The 20,994-nt window shown below is 34.3% G+C and overlaps 2 protein-coding genes across 2 annotated transcripts; one reads left to right on the top strand and one right to left on the bottom strand.

The window, feature by feature from the left end:
* Window positions 1-2,314: 2,314 nt before the first annotated feature.
* LOC109157038 lies at window positions 2,315-4,178 on the bottom strand. Its single transcript, XM_019304921.1, has 5 exons — window positions 4,057-4,178; window positions 3,822-3,957; window positions 3,106-3,387; window positions 2,588-2,824; window positions 2,315-2,497 (listed from the first exon to the last, which is right to left on the bottom strand). Exons 1-5 carry the CDS (start codon window positions 4,176-4,178, stop codon window positions 2,315-2,317), a joined length of 960 nt encoding a protein of 319 aa, XP_019160466.1.
* Window positions 4,179-10,673: 6,495 nt separating this feature from the next.
* On the top strand, window positions 10,674-14,223 carry LOC109157037. Its single transcript, XM_019304920.1, has 7 exons — window positions 10,674-10,832; window positions 10,928-11,491; window positions 11,950-12,293; window positions 12,442-12,667; window positions 12,774-13,563; window positions 13,765-13,831; window positions 13,875-14,223. The coding sequence occupies exons 1-7, from the start codon at window positions 10,674-10,676 to the stop codon at window positions 14,221-14,223; spliced, it is 2,499 nt and encodes an 832-aa protein (XP_019160465.1).
* The last annotated feature ends 6,771 nt before the right edge of the window (window positions 14,224-20,994 follow it).

Below are 20,994 nucleotides of genomic sequence, written 5' to 3'. Positions count from 1 at the left end.
AAATCCGTTGTTTAATAAGTATATTTTTTTTATTTTTTTTTACAGTGTACCCAAAAATTTCTTATAATCTCTATCTATATAGGAAGACAGATAGCTATAATAAAGATAGAAGTTTATATAGATTTACCTTGGTTGTTGCTGGGATGCTTCCTCTTCGAACCAATGGTGGTTGTAGATGTAAGTTTCCTCATGTGTTCTTAGGGAGATGTATTGGTTAGAATAAGGAATTGTTTAGGTGGTGTTTAAAACAGGTGTTTAATCTCTCATGTGTTCTTAGGGAGATGTATGGCTTTTGGAATACTCAAAGGTTTAGTTGTGCTACTCAATGCATAGGGAAGTCCAGTAACATAGGTAGATGAAATTATTAGTAATTGCTTTCATACTAAACTGTAATTATCAAATTTGATTGGAATGTAAATAGGTTTCTTATTTAGCTAACATAATATCATAATATATATTTTGTTTTGCAGGTAGACAGTAGTCGGATCAAGCCCACAAATACTCATGGTTGTGATAGGTTTTATTTGATAAAGATCTATGTTTGCGACTGTTGTATTTACACATGCTTCGGGGGCCTTAAAGATAAGTTTGAAGTCCATCTAATGTGATTTACATTAAAGATACACACGAATAATGATATTCTTTGACTGTTCATAAATTATCTAATGTTAATGATGCTTTAATTTGTTTAATTGTAATTATCCAATTGCAGGTAAGCTCGTACACCTACATTGTATTTATCTACAATAATTTGTGGATGCTTCATAGATACAAAGTTGGAGTCCAGAATATTGTATTAACAGTTGCTTCTGACGTCTAAAAGATAAGTTTTAATATCCAAAATCGGCTCAATCTAATGTGATTTCAAATGTTAGTTAAGCAGAATAATTTCCTTTCATTGTTCCTAACCAAGTAGTACTTTAAAGCAGTTATTCAGTTAATTCCAAATCCTCCAAATGCAGGTAAGCTACACATCAAAAGGTCTTCACCTAACATTAATTGAGGACGCTTGCTTTTCACCAAAGTTGTTGTCAACAATTGGTAAGTGCCTAATAAGCACTAAGATCCTAATTAAATTGCTGCAAGTCGTATTTTTAATTTAACGGTTGTTGGTTCCACTGCAGGTAAGATGCAACACAATCTATATTGTATAAAAGGTCATTGAGGAGATAATCAACTGTAGATTGTTGTCAACAACTGGTAAGTCCCTTAGTTTTCAATTATGCGTACTTGGAAACACATTTTTACTTTACTTTCCAACAATAACTTTAGGTCCCTGATAGCTGTTACTGTACTTCATTGAAAACTAATGTATTATATAGTTTACTTAATCTAGTGTTGATATTGTGGAGTGATAAGACTACTTTTTATATACACGTGTGACTTTGTTATTTTGTTTACTATTATTTGTCCATCTAATATGATTAAGTGATAGAACTTTTTTTTGCTTTTATCACACATTCATTTTTTAAATAATTGAATGCCTGTTAATTTATGACACTTTGCCAAATTGTTGAGAGATCAAATACAGTTGCACTGTATTTTTTTAATCCTAATACGAAATACATTTGGATTTACAGTTGCAGCGTAGTACTACTAACTTTGGCTGCCTTATATGATCTACTAAATTTAATATTCAGTTTTTATTAGTTTAGTTACATTTCTTTGGATGACAACATGCTTCCATGTGAGTGTATCCAGCTGTAGCAGTGACATAATTAACAAAGTATAGACTTAGGGATAACCAATAATTTTAAGTTTTACAAATAGTTATCAGAATAAAAATAGTCTTATTTAATCATTAATATTTAGAGCACAAAAAACTTTCAAAAATAAGACTTGTATGGTCCTAATGAGTACCCTACACTAATCTTCCTTAATCTTACATAATTATAAAGTGTCAGGTGTATTACATGCTAACATAAACCATTTGATGGTCCTTTTGAATGCTGATTTCAGCTACTTCAACTGATTTGTGTGCCATCAGTTTGGTCTTTAGGGATATGCCTGCCATCTGATTGATCTTTTCCCACCATGTCTACAAGCCTTTGCATTCTTTTACCATTATGTCTGCAATCTTTCTATGCTTGTGCCATCAATCAATTTCTGAAAAAAAAAAATCTGCAATAGGAATATCACAAATCGAGTACGTTTAACATGTTTGGTACTAAACCAAAAAAACCATACTGCATATCAAAAGGTTCAATCCAGCTGTTGTTGGAAAAACACAATAATGTCACCAAAAAGCATTCTTCAAAAAAAAAAAAAAAAAAAAAAAAAAACCAAAAGAGCACATTGTCAGCCATTTAATTCATTACAAATCTGTTTCTTTCTCAATCTTCACAACACTGTCATTGCTTTTTTTCGAACTTTGTGTGCTAGAAAACTCATCAATTAGCGATCTCTTCACGGTTCCATTCTCAATACTGTTATCTTCGTTCAGTCTCTGTGCAACAACTTGGAGAGGACTTTCAGCTTCATTTGCTTGGTCTATATCCTACACAACCAAATGTTCAAAATGTAAATGTAAAATACTCTTAGTTTATAAAGTAATTCTTATAATTTGTTTCTGGATCAGCAAGTATACCTCTATATCCCATAGGTCCTCGTCCGTAAGCTCCAACTTCAACTTTGATGAGAGGTCCCTGTCCCTAACTTGGATTAGCTCTGGTGCGTGCTTCTCTACAATCTTTTCATCAGTGATGATTCTCATAACAGGGAAAGCATTGAGATAGTTTTGGAACTGTTCCTTACGCACAGCAATTCGAAATAACAGATTCAGTCCGATTAGAGTTTCAAGCTCCTTAGGTAGATCATTTCTTCCCTGCAGGTAATTCAATTAGTTAACAAGATACAATACTTATGAAAGTTATAGTATATTAATGTTTTTCATTTAGGTGGTCCAAAGAGAATTATCTGGATACTTTGGATGTAACTGGATAACTGTTTATAAGATAATAGTACTAAGTTAGTAGTATGTTAATGTTTTTCATGAGATGACAAAGTTAGTAGTAATTTGGATCATTATATTAATGTTTTTCATGAGATGACAAAGTTAGTAGTACTAAGCTAATAGTATAGGACATGATGAAATAGTATTAGTACCTTTGTATGGGTATCCTTCAGATCATCTGCACTAATTCCAATTAAATCGAGGCACTCCCTGTCCCATAGAAGAAAAGGAGCATTGCCATCCAAGTCCACAACTCTAACCTTAACTCTGTACCTCAGTGTCCCGTCACCCCAATTTCTGTCACATGTACTACACCACAGCCACTTCCCTTTCAGTTTAAGCTTTTTGTTACAACCCTTGGTTCGACACGAAGCATAGTACCACTCTGGATCATCAATGAACACAATCCTAGCTGCAACCCAGAAATCTCCAAACTGCATTCAACTTTATACAATTAGAGATGCAACTATAATATAATATATAATTCTGAAAATCTTTAGCTAACAGTAATTATTAATCATCATTAGGTTATATAACTAACAAATATCAGTTCTGATTTTGCAGGTTTGGGTTTATTAGAGAGTATATACTTGCAAAAACCAAAAAACAGAACTGCCACAACAGATGGTGGTCTCTAATTCTTAAATTAGATAAGCAACCAATGTTAGGCTCTATAAGATTTTATCACATTCCACAATTTGTGTTACCATTTATCTGATCCAAAATATGAAATGCAGGCATAAGACTACAGATTGTAGTGCCCAGTGTACTGGGGAGTTCAGCAAATGCCATTCAGACATGACAATTTTTCTAAATGTGAAGATGCCAGCATATATCTCTTAAAGTAAGTACAAATTTATGTAAATACCACCTCCTTGTCCCTGTAGATCTCACTGATAGTACGCACTTCCATATCACCAGATAGTGTAATTGAATATGAACTACATTCCTTAAAACTTGATTGCAATATAATACTGCGCATTGGAGTCTGTTCATGACTCGTCCTGTAATATATAAGTAATACAGAACATAAAATAAGAATTAGAGATAAGAATAGAATATAAATGTAACTGATAGTAGTGCAATAATTTTAATTGACTAACCTCTTCCTGAACTCCTCAAAGGGGGGAGATTCTTGGTTGAAAAGCAGCTGTGTTACATCATAGGAGCTACAAATCTTGACATATACATCATAGGAGCTACAAATCTTGACAAATCTTGACATATACAACTTTAGAGTTAGTTGTAATATACAATTTTTTGAACAAAAATACTCTTACCGTTATAACTTTCATTATCTTTTCCATTTTACCATGCACATGCATCTACAATATCTTTTCTTATATTCTTTAATGATAACAATATGTGTAAAACATTATATATTCATTATATATTGGATTAATATAATAAATAAATTTTATTTCATTAAATTTTAACTAGTAAAAAGTTGTTAGTTATTTTTTAAAATATAAATATTGGGTATTGCGCATAGAAAAGACTAGTTTAATTAAAATATAATCTATAATTAAACTAATTGTTATACATGATTTTAATTAAATGATAATTATATTAAATAATATTAAAAATATATGTCTGGTGTATGTATATGGTAATAGTGGTTGAGTAATTAGTGTTTTTTTTTTTTTGAAAAGTAGTTCTTAATTCATTAAATCACTGGCAATAATCGCACCAAGATATGGAGGTGGCGTTTCCAACCATTTCCCCGGACCTGACACAGAAACTGCTTCCAAGATATGGAGGTGGCGTTATTTTGTTTATAGTGGTTGAGTAATTAGTGTTAGAATTCATTAAATACTAACGAGGTTATAACAATATAATATTTGTTTTTTTTCTCTAATAATGGGAAACTCCAACCGAGTTAGTCAAATAATTGATTTGTTAACCACAAAGTTCTAAATTCAAAACTCTTTGTAGGGATTATTTATTAATTTTTTTGGTTTAAATTGGTTAACTATGAACAACGCTACACCTAGAGTGCAATTTTGAGACAAAAAAATAAAAAGCAAAAATCATAATATGAAATGACACATTATATTTTTAGATTTAGCTATCAACTTGATTATATCAGTATTCAGTTCAAATTGTTCAATTAACGTTGTAAAAAGCATGTAAAATTACAATATAAGAAGCCAGGCAAATCTGTCTTTTAATGCGGATTTAGAATTTAAAATTTTTTTAAACAACATAATCAATGGATTTGCCCTTTCGAATGGTGTTTGAATCATTACGTCAATCACAATCACAGTCTAACCACTTAAATGTTTTTAATACATTAATAAACCCATAAACTATTTAAAACCCACACTAATAAATTAATAATAATAATTAAAGTTTGGGAAGAATAATAATAATTAAATAATTAAAGATTTCTATCCATTTCATAATATTTAATATATATATATTTTTTATAATCATTATTTGTTCCTTTTCCAGATTTTTTTCCATAAGTAACATCAATTATATATTCTTTAATTTGTGCACCAACGGACAAATCCTTAAAATGCAAATTATTACAGGACAGGTGGGTTAGTTTTGTATTAATGTTACTTTTAATCTCAGTTTCCATCAAAAAGTAGTGGACGTTGTTGTCGTGAATAATGATGAACAGAAAAGCGAACAGACGAACATATTAAGAAGGTACTTAATATTTTATTAAAAAAATTACACTATTCTTCTCTTTTTTTTAAATGCTACTGATTCTATTATATTTTTCGTCTCTAAAATAGGATAATTGTATAATGCGTTCCTAATTATTGGTCTTGCTTACTTTTTGTTCATAAGTTATCATTGGTGTTGCACTCTTCATCGTTTTATCAACTTCTCGTACTCACTTTTCGTCTCTAAATTAACTTCTCATGCCCACTTTTTGTCCATAACATTTTGTTAGTAAATGGACGAAAGTGCAACAATAATGAAAACTTAAGGACGAAAAATGAGTAAAACCAACAATTAAGGACAAATTCTAGAATTATTCTATAATTTAAGAACTAAAATTGTAATTTTTCCTATTTTATTATATTTAAGTGGACTTCTTCATTAAGTTTTTGAGGCATTCATGAAAAAGAGAAGAATTATTATTTTGGCCGTGTTTGTTTAGTGAGTTTATTATATTAGTTATTACTCTGATAGTTTGTAAGAGGACAGACGGGATGATGTCTGATCACTGATGTAGATAGTAGATATATATTGTTATTAGAATATACAATTTTTGATTAACTTTCTGCAGAGTTTACGAAATAAGGGTAATCAGAAATTTTTAGAATAGTGTGTTTTACACGTCTAAAAACGATGATCAAGTATTTTCTTGTTTGTACTGAGTCTCGAAATCTTTAAACGAGACCCATATTCCTAACAAGTTATACAAGGATTATTGAAATGCGTACTTTTAGAGTTGAAGAACCTTGAAATAAGAAGCTAGCAAGTAGAAAATAATATTGCGGAAGTGGTTTCAATATAAGAAGGAGAACAGTACAATATGTGAATTTCTCACTTTATCCCTTCAATAATATGTGATTTTTGGGTTTTCTGTCAAGATGAGACGGAAACCTAACGTCAAGGACCAAACTCGTCACTTTACTCATAACTGAGTGGTAACAATTAATACGATCATAACTAAGGGATTGAATTGGAACTATGGTATAACTTAGGAACCAAAGATGAGCATTTTCCTATTTAAAATTTGTATTGAGTATTTACTTATTTTAATTTTCATGTTGAACATTAATTTAATCGTGCAATGTGCACATTATAACTAGTATTGGTATATACACACATATAATATATCTATTATATGTATTATACACACATTGCATGTAATTTAGGATTATGGATATTTAGGGTCCATTTGGAAATCTGAAAAGTTTATTTTTTGGATAGAAAAAGAAAAGAATATTTTATTCTAGTCAATGGAATAATGCTCAATTTGTCCGAAAATATCTTCCTAGATTTTTATTCGAGAGATATTTTTTCAGATTTCTTATTTTTCCATCTCTCTTCTTGCTCATCTCTATTCAGGTTAGTTTATGGACTATTATTACCACCACCGTCACCACTTATTATTATTATTATTATTATTATTATTATTATTATTATAACAAACAATATATTCATTTTTAGGAAAATGAATCAAACAGAAAAAAATGTAATTTCTTAACTTTCAGCCAAACAGAAAAAAAAATAATAATTTTTTAACTGCCAAATACTAGAAAATTAAAATAATTTCTGAAAAGTAAGCCATTTTCTGAAAATCATTTTCTAGAAAACATTTTATAGGGTTTCACATTGACCCTTAATTCAAATATAATCTACAATCTACAATTAAAGGGAAAATCAACATGTTAGCCCCTCAATTGTTCCCAAATATTAATATATTTTTTAGTTTTCAATTTCAACCAATTTGATCATCGAATTATTTAAAATTTATGTAACTTGCACATTAATTTTACTTGATTAAGGTTGTCTTCCAATGAAAATTATATCGCTAAGGATTATTCTTTGCGAGATTTTAACTAATAACTTTTTGTTTTTGTTTTGTTTTTGTTTTGTTTTTGTTTTTTGTTTTTGTTTTTGTTTTTGTTTTTGTTTTTTTTTGTTTTTGTTTTTGTTTTTTTTTTTTGGTTTTTGTTTTTTAGCTTTAATGACCTAGTGTCGAGGCATTTGTCTTAAGGTAGCTAGGGTACTCCCTAACTGCATGCCATCCATTTTATATTCGTGGGAATAGTGTTTAGTGCAAGGGATCGGATGTTCTAAAGCTTACTAAAAGGAGAACGGTTGAGATTGAGGTTGAGGTTGAGGATGTTGATAATGACCATACGACTATGGAAGAATATTTTCAGTGTCTTTCATTTATGAAAAAGTTCGTAACTCTATTTAAAAATGTGATTTAGATGAAATTCGTCTTTTAATTTTAGCCAGTAGTCACTAAAGGATCATGAAAAACAATTCATAGTCATTATTTGAATGTGTATTCTGAATAAAGTCTGCCTTTTGATCTTAATTAATAATTGGAATAAGGTTCAAATTGGCCACTGAACGTAACTTGAAAATGCAATTAGGCCACTGAACGAAAAAAAAAAGTGCAATTAGGTCATTGAACACTCAAAAAATGTGCAATTAGGCCACTGAACTCTCCAAACGTATGCAATTTTACCGGATAGCAGGTTACCATCAATTTTAACAGGTTACCTACTTACGTGGCAGCTTAGTTGGCATTTTTAATAATTTTTAAATAATTTTTAATAATTAATTTTAATAATAAATTTTATAAAAAATTGGAAAAAATTAAATAAAAAATAAAATAAAGTCGTTTTTATTTTTTAAAAAATTTTTGTAATAAAAATTTATTACTAAACTTTATTAAAAATTAATTAAAATTTATTAAAAATGCCAACTCAGCTGCCACGTAAGCAAATAACCTGCTAAAATTGAGGGTAACCTGCTATCAGGTGAAATTGCACATTTTTGGAGTGTTCAGTGGCCTAATTGCACTTTTTTTTCGTTCAGTGGCCTAATTGCATTTTCAGGTTACGTTTAGTGGCCAATTTGAACCTTATTCCTTAATAATTAACAACGGACCACAAGGAGTTAAACTTAAATTATTGTGGTTATTAAGGCTCTGTTTGGCAGAGCTTATTTAGGAGCTTATAGCTTGTTTTAAGTTACTAATAAGCTAAAAGCTCTGTTTGGTAATGTTTCCAAAATAAGCTCCTAGCTTAAAATAAGAGCTTATTTTGAAACGCTACTTTAGGTAACGTTTCAAAATAAGCTCCTAGCTTCTTAACTTTTTTTTCCATATTTATCCTTATTATTTTAAAGAAATGACATAATTTACCCTTCCCAATTAAAATTCTTTTCTCTTCTCCTCTATCCGCAACTTTCACGATAAATATTATTATTATTATTATTATTATTATTATTATTATTATTATTATTATTATTATTATTATTATTATTATTATTATTATTATTATTATTATTATTATTATTATTATTATTATTATGAGATTTGCAACAATATTGCTACTTCATTATGAGATGCTAGATCATAATTATGCTAATAGTTTTATTTTAAAATGTTAATTTTTTTTTTAAAAAAACACAATGTTAAATTCTAATATGTAAACAAACTAATTTAAATTTTATGAAGATGTCATTTTTAGTCTTTTTACATTTATCAGCTTATCAAAAAGCTAATTTTACCAAACACTTCCAATCATAACAGCTAGCTTAAGAGCTCTTCAGTTTTCAGCTTCGAGCTTATAGTTTTTCAACTTTCAGCTCCTTTTCAGCTTTCAGCTCCTAGCTTATAGCTTTTCAGCTAGGTTTGCCAAACAGAGCCTAAGTCATCAAGTATCTGACTAGATCGGTTGGGATTGTATTATCACTGTATGGATACACCAACAATTATTAAATTAAAAAAAATTCAATGAATACCATGCCAATAAATGGGATGATGTTTTCAAGATGTAACAATATAACGTTAAATACTTGGGTTACTCTATGTTACCAATAAGGCAATTCGATTAGAATATTGAAAACGTTTATCATACCAAATTTTGTGTAGTTAAATGTTATGAATCTTTGGTTAACAGTGAAATAATTAATCCCATCATAAACAAATTAGATAATTTTTTCAATATAAAAATCACCCTATAATGTTCCGATCATATTGAGGCTTAAATTATCCCTCATAGATTTTAAGGTAAAGATACTAGTTAAGTTGTAAGGCACTTGCGGCATCTTATACACACCTTTATGTATAATTTAACCCAGTAATTGAAATAAATATTAATAAAACTAGTCTTTGTATTAGATAGTAAACAATAATCATAATCTAATTAATTAATTAATAAATTAAAATGGAAATAAATAAATATATAATAATATACACACATACAAATATGGGAGGAGAAGATCGATGACTTTTACGATTTCAAAAGGATCTTAATTTAATAGTTAGGTAACAAAAATAGAAAAATAAATATGATAATTGGAATCATATTCAACAGTAGAGTAAAAAAATGTCCAATCAAATGCTTTTCCGGCTTTTTTGAATTATATTCCTTGGACATGAACTCGCCCTTGACCCATGAAGAGGTAAATTTGTTAGGACTCCATAGTCTTAGTTATATTATATCTCTTTAATATCCTTTGTATATATTCTTGTACTAGAATCAGTTGTTCAATAATACAGAAATAATGTTATCATATAGTATCAACTAGGGTTTTACTTCTCTAATGGTGCAGGACATGCAACTCTGTAAGTTCTGAGAGGACTGTCTCTGAGGCCACTGCCATTTCACCGCTAGCAACTCCTATTTCGTTATCTACGACACATCATTTTGTGTCTATCAAGCTGACTACTCGAAATTTTCTTTTCTGGCGAACGTAGTTGGTGCCATTTCTTCAGGGTCAGAATCTTCTTGGTTACGTTGATGGTTCGTTTCCCTGTTCATTTCCCACGATTGTTGATGCCGCTGCTCCGGTCCTTAGTCTGGCTTACACGACTCGGGTGCAGCAGGATCAATCTATCCTCTCCATACTAATTTCGTCTTTGTCCAAGGAAGTCATGCATCTTGCCCTCAGTCGTACAACGTCCAGACAAGTTTGGGAGTCTATTAAGTAGTCTATAGGTTCTTCCACACGAGCTCATGTGTTGCGTCTCCTCGAGCAGCTATAATCACTCTGGCAAGGTGATGCAATGGTAATTGAGTACTTGGACCGTGTACATGTGTTGGTGGAGGAGCTTGCGCTTGCTGGATGTCCGATTTCGTTAGATGAGCAAAATCTTTACGTTTTTCGCGGCTTGCAATCGGAGTTCCGGGCGATGACTTCTTCCCTTATAACTCATGGTACGCCGGTGACATTATTTAAGCTTTCGGATTATCTTGCAGCTCAAGAATTCATTTATGCGGATGACTTTATTCCTCCTAGGCTGTTTGTGACTTGTTGTAGGCGCCTGCTGCCATGGTTGCTCGCCCTAATGGGCGTTCATTTGACTTCCAACGAGGTGGTCGTGGTAGGTGGCGTGGCGGTCGTGGTCGAGGAGTCTCTCTCCGGTGTCAAATCTTCTCTAGCGTGGGTCACTCAGCGGTCTCCTGTTTTCATCGCTATAGTGACGTGCTAACACCTCAAACTCACATCGCGACGGTTCATGCGGCTTCTGGTGATGCTTCTCTGGATCACAAGTTGTGGTTCCCGAATACTGGTGCAACAAATCACGTTACTCGATATCTTTCTGCTCTTTCGGCCTCGGATGAATATTTAGGGGGTGACACTCTACGCGTTGGCAATAGTGCAGGTTTGTCTATTACTAGTATTGGTCATGCTTCTTTTTCTACCCCCTCTAGGTCTTTTTCTATGTATGATGTGTTGCATGTCCCTAGTTTATTTGCCTCATTACTTTCTGTTCAGCGTTTTGCGTCTAACAATAAATTGTTTTTTGAGTTTCATCCCAATTTCTTTGTTGTGAAAGATCTAGTAACCAAGGAGTACTGCTTAAGGGGTCCACCTCGGGAGGTTTATACACGTTGCCCATTCCTCGTTCGGTTCCAATTGCATTGCTCTCTGCTCGTGCGTATTCTTTGGTCTAGCATAATAGTTTCGGTCATCCACATCATCGTATATTGAAGTTCAAATATTAAAATATTGCCCAGTTAGTTCGTCTAGTAGTGCTAAATTAAATTCTTTGTGTGATGCTTGTCAATTAGGGAAATTCTTTCATTTCCCTTTACCTAGAATTGAGACTCATAGTAAGCATGTTTTGGATTTGGTGTGTACTAATATTTGGGGACCTGCTCCTCCCCTATCTTCTACTAGTTTTCGTTATTTTGTGATATTTATGGATGACTTTACTCGTTATACCTAGTTTTGTCCTTTGTGTTTGAAATCTGACCTGTATGGGGTGTTTGGCCGTTTTCGAGCTTTAGTTGAAAACTCTCTCTTGTAAGATTAAATCTATCCAATCTTATCTTGAGGGATATAAAAAGTTGCATTCGGTTTTTGCTCAACTCAGTATTGCCTACCGTCGTTCTTGCGCATATACTCATGAGCATAATGGACATGTTGAGCATCGTCTCTGTCATATTGTGGAGATCGAGCTCACTCTTATGGCTCAGGCTTCAGTTTCCTCTTGTTTATGTGATTTTTCCTTTGAGATCACTGTGTACTTGATTAATAGAATGCTAATGCCTACATTGGCTAATTCTAGTCCTCATTATATGATTCATCGTTCCCTTCCTTCGTACTCTTTTCTATGCACCTTTGGTTGCTTCTGTTATTTGTTCATGCGTCCTTATAATCGTCATAAGATGGATTTTAGGTTTGCTCCATGTGTCTTTCTAGGCTATCATGCGTCCTTTAGGGTATCGTTGCATGGACCTTACTACTAATAAGGTATTTATCTGTAGGTATGTTCGTTTTGATGAAGTTGTTTTTCCTTTTGCTAGATAGTGATCTTTGCTGACAAGTGTGGTGAGGTTGTCTTCTGCTAGTCCATGGCTAGTTGCACCGGTTTCTAGGGCCTTGGTACGATATACTGATGTTTCATCAGAGTCTATGACTACACCTGGTCGACGCCCGTCTCATAGAACTGTCTCACAGCGCCAGCCGACTGTTTGTACTCATCCCATGGTGTTGAGACACATGAAGAGAGCTGTTGTGACTACTAATTTTCCTGTAGTTCTTTCTATTGAGGTACGGTCTCCTGATCCCACTTATTATACGCAGGTAGTTCGCTATCCTGAATGCCGTGAGCTGATAGATATGGAGTTTTATGCTCTTGTTACATAATAATACATAGCGTTTGGTGCCTTACCGGCTGGCCATTAATGTTGTGGGCTACAAGTGGGTTTTTCGTACCAAACGAAAAGTTGATGGCTCAGTTGAGCGTCATAAGGCTTGGCTAGTCGTAAAAGGATTTAATCAGGTTGCAGGTCAAGACCTTTTTGATACCTTTAGTCCATTTGTTAAGCCGACTATGGTTCGCCTCTTTTTAGCTCTTGTAGTTTCCTCAGACTGGATTGTTCGTCAACTTGATGTTCATAATGCATTTTTGAATGGCAGTTTGTCCGAGACTGTTTATATGCATCAGCTGCCTAGCTATACTAATGCTGATTATCCTGATCATGTATGTCTACTGCAGCGTTCTCTGTATGGGCTGAAACAGGCTCATCGGGCACGGTTCACCATGTTACATGGTTTCTTACTTTTTGTCGGTTTTTTTGTGCTTCTAAGATCGATGTTTTCTTTGTTTATTTATGCTCAGTCTGCCTCGCGTGTGTATTTGTTGTTGTATGTTGATGACATTTTGGTTATGGGCATTATTCAATCTATAATTGATGCTCTTCTGCTGAAATTATCTGTTGCGTTTAAGACTCGTGATATTGGATCTCCTAGTTTTTTCCTTGGCATTGAAAATGTTGCTCATGATGGTGGCTTGGTGCTTTCTCAGAAGAGGTATATGTGTGATATTTTAAAGCGTGTAGGTATGGTAGATTGTAAGCCCCTAGCTATGTCGGTTCATGTTAGTCATTCGGCTGATGTTTCCAGCGCTCCTTATGCTGATCTGACGAAGTACAGGAGTCTGGCAGGTGCTCTTTAGTACTTGACTGTAAGTAGACCAAACCTTTCCTATGTAGTGAATTTGTTGTGTCAGCATATGCATGCGCCTACTGAGGCCCATTGGTCACAGCTTAAGCAAGTGTTGAGGTATGTAAAAGGCACTTTGAGTTATGCTTTGCGGCTGCGTCGTAAGTGTGTTTCTTCATAATTGCATGTATTCTCATATTCAGATTGGGCCATGTGTGCGGCTGATCTAAGTCGACAAGTGGTTTCGCTGTGTTTTTGGGTTCAAATTTGGTATCCTGGGTGTTCAAGAAACAATGGAATGTTACGTTGCTAGGTCATCCATTAAGGCAGAATACAAAGCGCCGACTAATGTCTCTGTTGAGGTCACTTGGGTTATGTCTTTGCTGCGTGAGCTAGGTATCTCTGCGTCTCCTCCGAAGCGGTCGTGTGATAATATGTGTGCTACTTACATGTGTACTAATCTGGTTTTTCATACCCGGACTAAGCACGTTGAAATTGATTATCACTTTGTTCGGTACAAGGCGACTAAGGGGGAACTTTTGGTCAACTTTATCTCCACCCAGGATCGGATGGTTGATATCTTTATCAAACCTCTTACAGCTTCTCGGTTTGTTTTTCTACGTGACAAGCTTCAAGTTGTCAATCGTGACCCTTGCGCTTGAGGATGAGTGTTAGGACTCCATAGTCCTAGTTATATTATATCTCTCACTATAGTCCTAGTTATATTTTATCTCTTCAAAATTAATATCCTTTGTATATATTCTTGTACTAGTTTAAGTTGTTCAATAAAACAGAAATAACAATCTCATCAAATTTAGTCAACCTAACTTCAAGACTCAACACCAAACAGTACACTTTTGCACACATATAGCTCAACCTAAACTCAAATCCTCAATGTTCATGGTAAGAATTCAACCCTATCCTACCCTAAGGAACAAGTGTTAACAAAATAAATATAATAAAGATTCCACGGAATAAAAAAGAAAGAATCAATACAATAACAACTTCTAAATACAATTATATTAAATACTCTGTAATATAAACAAAAGATTTGATGCATAGTACATTATACCTATATAAAATGTATGGTGACCGAATTAAAAAGAAGGGGAATATTATTAATAGATCTTGATATAAATGAATGAGAAGTATCCTCTTTTTAAAAGGCATAATAGTTGAAACATTGAAGGAGCATTTAGCATATTACGTGAGTGTACATATTCCAGAATGTTAATAAAACAAAATGAGATGAAGTAATTAATGCTTCACGTGTATGCATTATTAGCAATATTCTTGCTTATCATTAAATATTAAATATAAAAATAAAAATAAATAAAAGTTTTCTGCTTTGTTAGTACTTTTTCGTGGATCCTATAATCCATTAATTTGTTCTTGTGTCTTTAATCTTTATAAGTCGAATCAAAGAAAGATAATTGAACTTTGAAGTGATCACTTCAAGATTTTGGTGGGGTTGACCAATACTATAATTTTTTGACTAAAATTTAGGTGTAAACATTTTCATTAAAAATTAATAATAGTGTCAGCCTTTCAACTGAATATGTGAGAACAAGAATGTCCTCTACTTATTAATGAATTATTAGTACACGTAAACGTAATGATTAAGTAGGATTTTTGGACTCCCATATGAGAGGTTGTGAGTTCGAGCCTCAGTGGAGGCGTTATTGACTCTTTGTATTTCAGTGGGTTGAGAAAATATGAACAGATACTACATTGTAATAGAGTCAGTAACATTAAAAAAAAATAGGATTTTTTAATTTTTTTCTCAATATAATAGTCCTATAATAAATTATAATTTATTTATAAATATAATCTAATTATTACATAAGGTTTTAAAACCCAATATAATTAATGACAAAAAATTATAAACAACAATATTAAACATTTAAACAATTGATATTAATTAAGACAGATTATCTACATATTACATTTATAGACTTATTTTAGAACCATATATCGCAAGCTCAATGATTTGTTTTATAATTGAATTTTTGTGCATGTTCCAATTTGTATATTTCATTGGTACTCAATGGAATCTATACCAACTTGAGGGTGTGGTTGAGTGAAAGGGACTCGTCCATCCTTAATCAAAAGTTAAGGGTTTTATCCTTCGCTTTGAGTATGGAGGAGCCTTAAATCTCCAGATCAGCTGTCTCACAGACTTATAAAAAGATTGTCAACATGAAGTTGCTATCTTTTATTTTCAGTGAATTGAAGTAAATGATACTGCCACATTTATTATAATTTTACATTTTGGAAGTGTCAAAGTGAATATATCTAAGTGAAACCAAAATATATATATACAATATAATAATTAAGTTTGAATTTTTGGAAATGACAAAGTGAATATATCTAAGTGAAACCAAAATATATATACAATATAATAATTAAGTTTGAAGTGTATCATTTGAGATATTTGTTTAGCTTAATTTGTCTAGTTAATGTTATGCATTTATAAGAACAACTCATGGTGTTCAATACAGTAACCATTGAACAGTTCATGGTGTTCAATAGTATTAATAATATATTCATGAAAATGTTGAGACAAACCATTGGACATTTGCATTGTTTAAGTTGTCCGGATGAGAAATGTTAGACCTATTTGTCAACTAAGTTTATAAATGTTAATTAAATAAATTGTATAAATCGAAATCAAGCAAGGATAACATAAGAAAACATAATCTATCCAACTCATTTCATCAATTACACTATATAATATTCATTATTATAATTATAATTTATATAATTTTATATCGATGTAAATATTATTAAAATATTATAACAAATCAATTTTGTGTAATGCATGAATGAAAATACTAGTACAATTAATGACAACTTAACTTTTGTCATGTTGTGATATCACTATTTTACTTTTAAAAAATTAATATCGTGTTTTAATTTTTAAATTAGCTTAGATGTGTTCTCGTGTGTTACTAATTCGATCAATTGAAAATAAAGAGCATAAAATAAAGAGGTTGAGAGAGAGATCTCCATGTCTTATCTGCTACCTAATCCGACTGGGTGAATGCCCATCCCATCATAATCTATATTTAGTGTGAATCATCCAGATTCACTATCTACTCTATCTATAAAGACAAAATCAATCGCAGTCTTTGAAGTTGTGGTTGGTGATTTGTTGCTCAAGGCGACTTTGTAGCTGACCTTTGGAGTGAAGATTAAGTGTTGAAGATTGGAGGAAACATCCAAATCGAAGGAACACTATTGTGATCAACTAACAATGCTTTGTGGATACAGTGTGTGATCGGTTCACTTTTATTTTTGTAAAAATAATTGTGAAATCCTCCTTGGATGTTAGGAGGAAGAGTGCAGAAGGTAAAATACTAGTCAGAATGCTACCTAGTCGGTCAGAGGTGCAAGGGTGGGGGCGTCAACAAGGACGGAAGGTAGGCAGTCAGCCGGGACATAGTGGTAGAGTCATCCAGTCTAGCCGTAGGATGCTCGACATAATCAGATGGGGAAGGAGAATGGTCGACTTAGTCAACTAGGGAGCCAAATGAGCCCTTTAGAGCGGGGGAGCCGGATGGAAGCTGCAGGCAGTCATTCGAGTGGACATGAGAGACCTTTAGGCAGCCAGTTTAATAACTAGATGGCAAATGGGTTCAGCCAGTCAGGTGGCCGGATGGATCTCATGGGCAGTCGATAAGACGGTTGGGATAACCAGTCGGGAACCGGACGAGCGATGCCAATAGTCGGAGGAGTGGTCGAGGAACGGAGTCCCAAGGGTAAATACTCGGGGAGAGTGCCGACTAAGCAGAAACTTGCTTGACAGATGGTAGGAGGCCGAGTGGTCAGAGGAGTCACACTCGGAGCGTGGGTGAGCGAAGGAACGACTAAACGATTCAGTCTGCCGAAGGGGAGATTTGTCGATTCCAAGGAGGACTCTGACAAATGCAGAGGATACGGTCGAATCCAAAGGAGATTTGGGAAGCATATCTTGTGGAAGGCGGCAGGAAACATGGAGGCTATAAAGAAAGTAGATCAATTGTATTTAGGAAAGAAACTCAGTTGTATTTATGGCAAGTTAGGGTTGCCTATTTTAGGTCACTTAGTTTTTGTATAAATGAGTCTAGAACACCTCGAAAAATGTTAAGCTTTACATGCATATAAGAGCAATAGAGAAAATAATTTTCCAGCATTCACTGTCTCAATTTTCTAATTGTATTGTCACGTCGTTTGACTACTCCGGTGGTCAATAAAACCCGTAAATTAAATAAAAGACATGCACAAGGGCAAGGGAAGGGCATGTATGGGTGGGATGAAAATGAAAGTAATGGGAAAACAATAGATAAGGAAAAAAACAATTAGCGACAAAAGGGCAGGGCTAGACAAATGCATCGATATGTAAATGCTAGGGATCTTGTGTCTCTTTATAAAAATGTATTCTATCTAAGCCTCCCTCCGTACGTTGGTCTTTTGGTCTAATCATATTCCGAAAGAAAAAATTAACGCCAAGCACGACAACCTCTGCAGGCCCGGCCCGCCGCGGAGTGTCGCTGCTTCATCATCACTCACATGCCCAATTAAAAATGGGATTTTAATTAAATATGGGTTAGCTAAGAAGGCAACATAATCACCCAATTATCTGCCTAATTGTCCATTTGTCCTACGTTCCAGAGATTAAGATTCAAGATTTTGTCTGTGGACGACAGTTGGGAAAAGGTGGATGGTTGGTGGTGTCTGAACACGTTGACCCGCGGTAGATAATGAACAGATTAGGGGGGGCTTTATGTGGCTCGAGGACTACAGTTAATGATTCATTTAGGTAGATGGGGTTTAATCAAAACTATTCTTTTATTTTAATATTCATTTATTGTCAATAAAGTTTGAATCCTTAACTCCAAGAGTTTATACGTGCGTCCCGGTTCGATAAAGTATTGGAGGATGTAAGTCATAGTAACTCAGCTGAACACAAAGATTGCACATTTGTTTATTGCGCATAAAGAGTTGTCCTCACTTTGAGAAGTTGCTCCCACATTACCGATGATGAAATTCGATCCAGGATCATTGTTCTCAAACTTCACTCCTGTGACCCACAGAAATGTACATGTAGGCTAATATTCATTTATAATGTCTGTAAACTTGCAGACGAAAACATTGGTTCTTGTTGCTGGGCAGTATCCACCAGGATTTTTTATTTTTATTTTTGGGTCCTGGAGACTTGGCAATTTGGCCCGGCAAGCACTCGTATTTCTGGTCAAAATTCAATTTTTAAATGTGGGTTTTATTAAACTAATGCAATCTCAATTCCTCTGCAACTCCAAGAGACACCAAACTAGGTTGAATTATCTTGCAACTACTTATTTATCATAGGAGTTTGAAATTTATTAAATAGACTCGTTATAATTAATAGAGGTGTGGGTAGATGAGATGATGTCGATCGTTTCTTTAAACAATACAACTATTTTAAAACTTATCTGTTTTGTTGTTATCAGATCAATATCTTTATCTGAAATGTTAAAACCGTCTATCTCATACAAGCTTCATATTTACCCTTGCATTTTAACTTCTCTTTACGAATTTTTTATCCAAATTTAATCTATTAATGAAAAAGCTGTTGGTACCGTTGGTAGAAAACAAATAATAATCAAATAAAAAATTGACTATTATTTTCTGGAAAGAGGGGAAGAAAAATTGAAGAAATTGGCTAGTGTTTGGTGTTGCGTTTTTGCAAGAGTCGAGTGAGCACTCTCTCCTTAAAACCTTATTTGCCACCTCCCAAAGATGCTAGGAGCGTTGTGGCCTAGGCTTCCCAGGATAAAACTTGCTATGATTCAGTGTTTGAGCATTCAAACAAAGAATCCGGCGAGCAAGACGTGGTTATGAACACAGTAGGCCAAGAAAGAGTAGAAGCAGAGAGGTTTTGAAGCTGAAAAAATGAACTTTCGTGTTCTATGTTTCTGTGTGTAAAACTCTACTGCCTCTACCCTCTCTTATATAGGGTTGAAGGAGCCAATAGCCTTTATTATGGCAATTAAAAATGACATTAAAGCTGCCTTCCAACAGCTATAACAGCAGGCCACTACCTGGGAATTGAATTAGAATTAATAGACAATTAATTCCGTAACAGATGAATTCATAGACAATTAATTCCGTAACAGATGAATTCAATCCCCTCAACAGTCAGAACTTTCGGGTTCCTGACCGTTAGCGTACAGGGTTCGGTCTCAACTTTCGACCTCATCCAGTTTCGGCCCTTGCACCTCTCGTGGACTCTGTTGCACGAGAGTTGTGCTCTCGGTGCACCACAACCTCTCGTGCTCTCTTGTAGCACGAGAGTAGGTGCTCCCAAGTGGCCGCAAGGCCAGCCAATTTTCGGACGACATTCGTGCCCCCAGGTGCCAGCGCACACGAGCTCGGGCTTGAATCAAGCCTTTTTCAATCTCTGCTAGTTGGAATTTGATTTGCACCCCCCCCCCCCCTCCCCCCGCGCGAGAGAGCCTCTATGCTATACAATTCTACAAGCTTCAAAAGAGCTCTTGTATATAAGGGGGGGAAAATCTTCATTCCAAAGCAATGTGGGACAAAAGCACACTTTTTCCCTTCATTTTCCAACTCAAATGGGTCTACTTTGAGAATCAATATCTCATTCACCCATTATCCGTTTTGAGCGTACAATATATCGATCTCTTCGTCTCACTACGAAGAATCCGAATCCACTTTAACCCGACCCAAATCGGAAGTGGACCCCACTGATAATTGTACCACAAAATAGCCACTTAACATGCCATTTTATGCCATTTTAAGCTATTTTTTTCAACAATCCCCCACATGAATGAAAAATTGATTTTCGGGGTATTTTGAAATCGGAAACAACTGTGTTCAAACGGTTGATCCTTGCATAGGATAGGTAGGGAGTCACTATACCCTTTGAACCTTCCCTCGTAAAGACATGTTTACTCTACTGGCTGTACGGTAGAACGCGATGTCTTTGAACCGACTGCCGTTTGTGTAGACGATGACATATCTCACACAGGAATCTCCCAACCATGCTCTTGCTCTCATGAGTGTGCCCGTTTTGGTCGTGGGTCACCGTTCCTGGTTCTGCGAGAGTTTCTAAAGAATTGTGCCCAACAATTCTCCTTTGAAGCGACCCTCACTTCTCTCTAACATAGGTGATTCTTTCTCGAGTATCCCGCATACTCAAGAATCATTAAAGCATTAACATGCTAGCCTCTTGCGGGAGTCATTGTTTTAACGAGGAGTGGTAGGGAGTCCGAGACCCCCACAGTGACGCGCTCCGTTCCATAATTTAGTTGTCCCATTGAACCTAGGTGCCAGCTAGGTTGGGTATCCACTATAGAACTTTTTTTAGTCCAAGGGCAGTAGACCCATTCCTCGTGTCAACTTCTCCACAACTTCTCTTCCTAACCCTTTGGTCAGCGGATCCGCTATAT

The sequence above is a fragment of the Ipomoea nil genome, unplaced genomic scaffold (assembly GCF_001879475.1).
Source record: "Ipomoea nil cultivar Tokyo-kokei standard unplaced genomic scaffold, Asagao_1.1 scaffold2761, whole genome shotgun sequence".
NCBI lineage: Eukaryota > Viridiplantae > Streptophyta > Magnoliopsida > Solanales > Convolvulaceae > Ipomoea > Ipomoea nil.
The sequence above is the reverse complement of the archived record's forward strand: the minus strand, read 5'-3'. Positions and strand labels throughout refer to the sequence as shown.

Bases quoted from the DNA above. Each gene is read 5' to 3' on its own strand.
- LOC109157038 (XM_019304921.1), bottom strand. From the start codon at position 4,178: ATGTCAAGATTTGTCAAGATTTGTAGCTCCTATGATGTATATGTCAAG. The intron at 3,958-4,056 runs GTTAGTCAATTA...TATATATTACAG, and splicing joins TTTGAGGAGTTCAGGAAGAG to GACGAGTCATGAACAGACTC. The intron at 3,388-3,821 runs GTATTTACATAA...AGTTGAATGCAG, and splicing joins TCTACAGGGACAAGGAGGTG to TTTGGAGATTTCTGGGTTGC.
- LOC109157037 (XM_019304920.1), top strand. From the start codon at position 10,674: ATGGTAATTGAGTACTTGGACCGTGTACATGTGTTGGTGGAGGAGCTT. The intron at 12,668-12,773 runs GTACGGTCTCCT...AATAATACATAG, and splicing joins CTGTAGTTCTTTCTATTGAG to CGTTTGGTGCCTTACCGGCT. The intron at 13,564-13,764 runs GTGCTCTTTAGT...TCTCATATTCAG, and splicing joins GAAGTACAGGAGTCTGGCAG to ATTGGGCCATGTGTGCGGCT.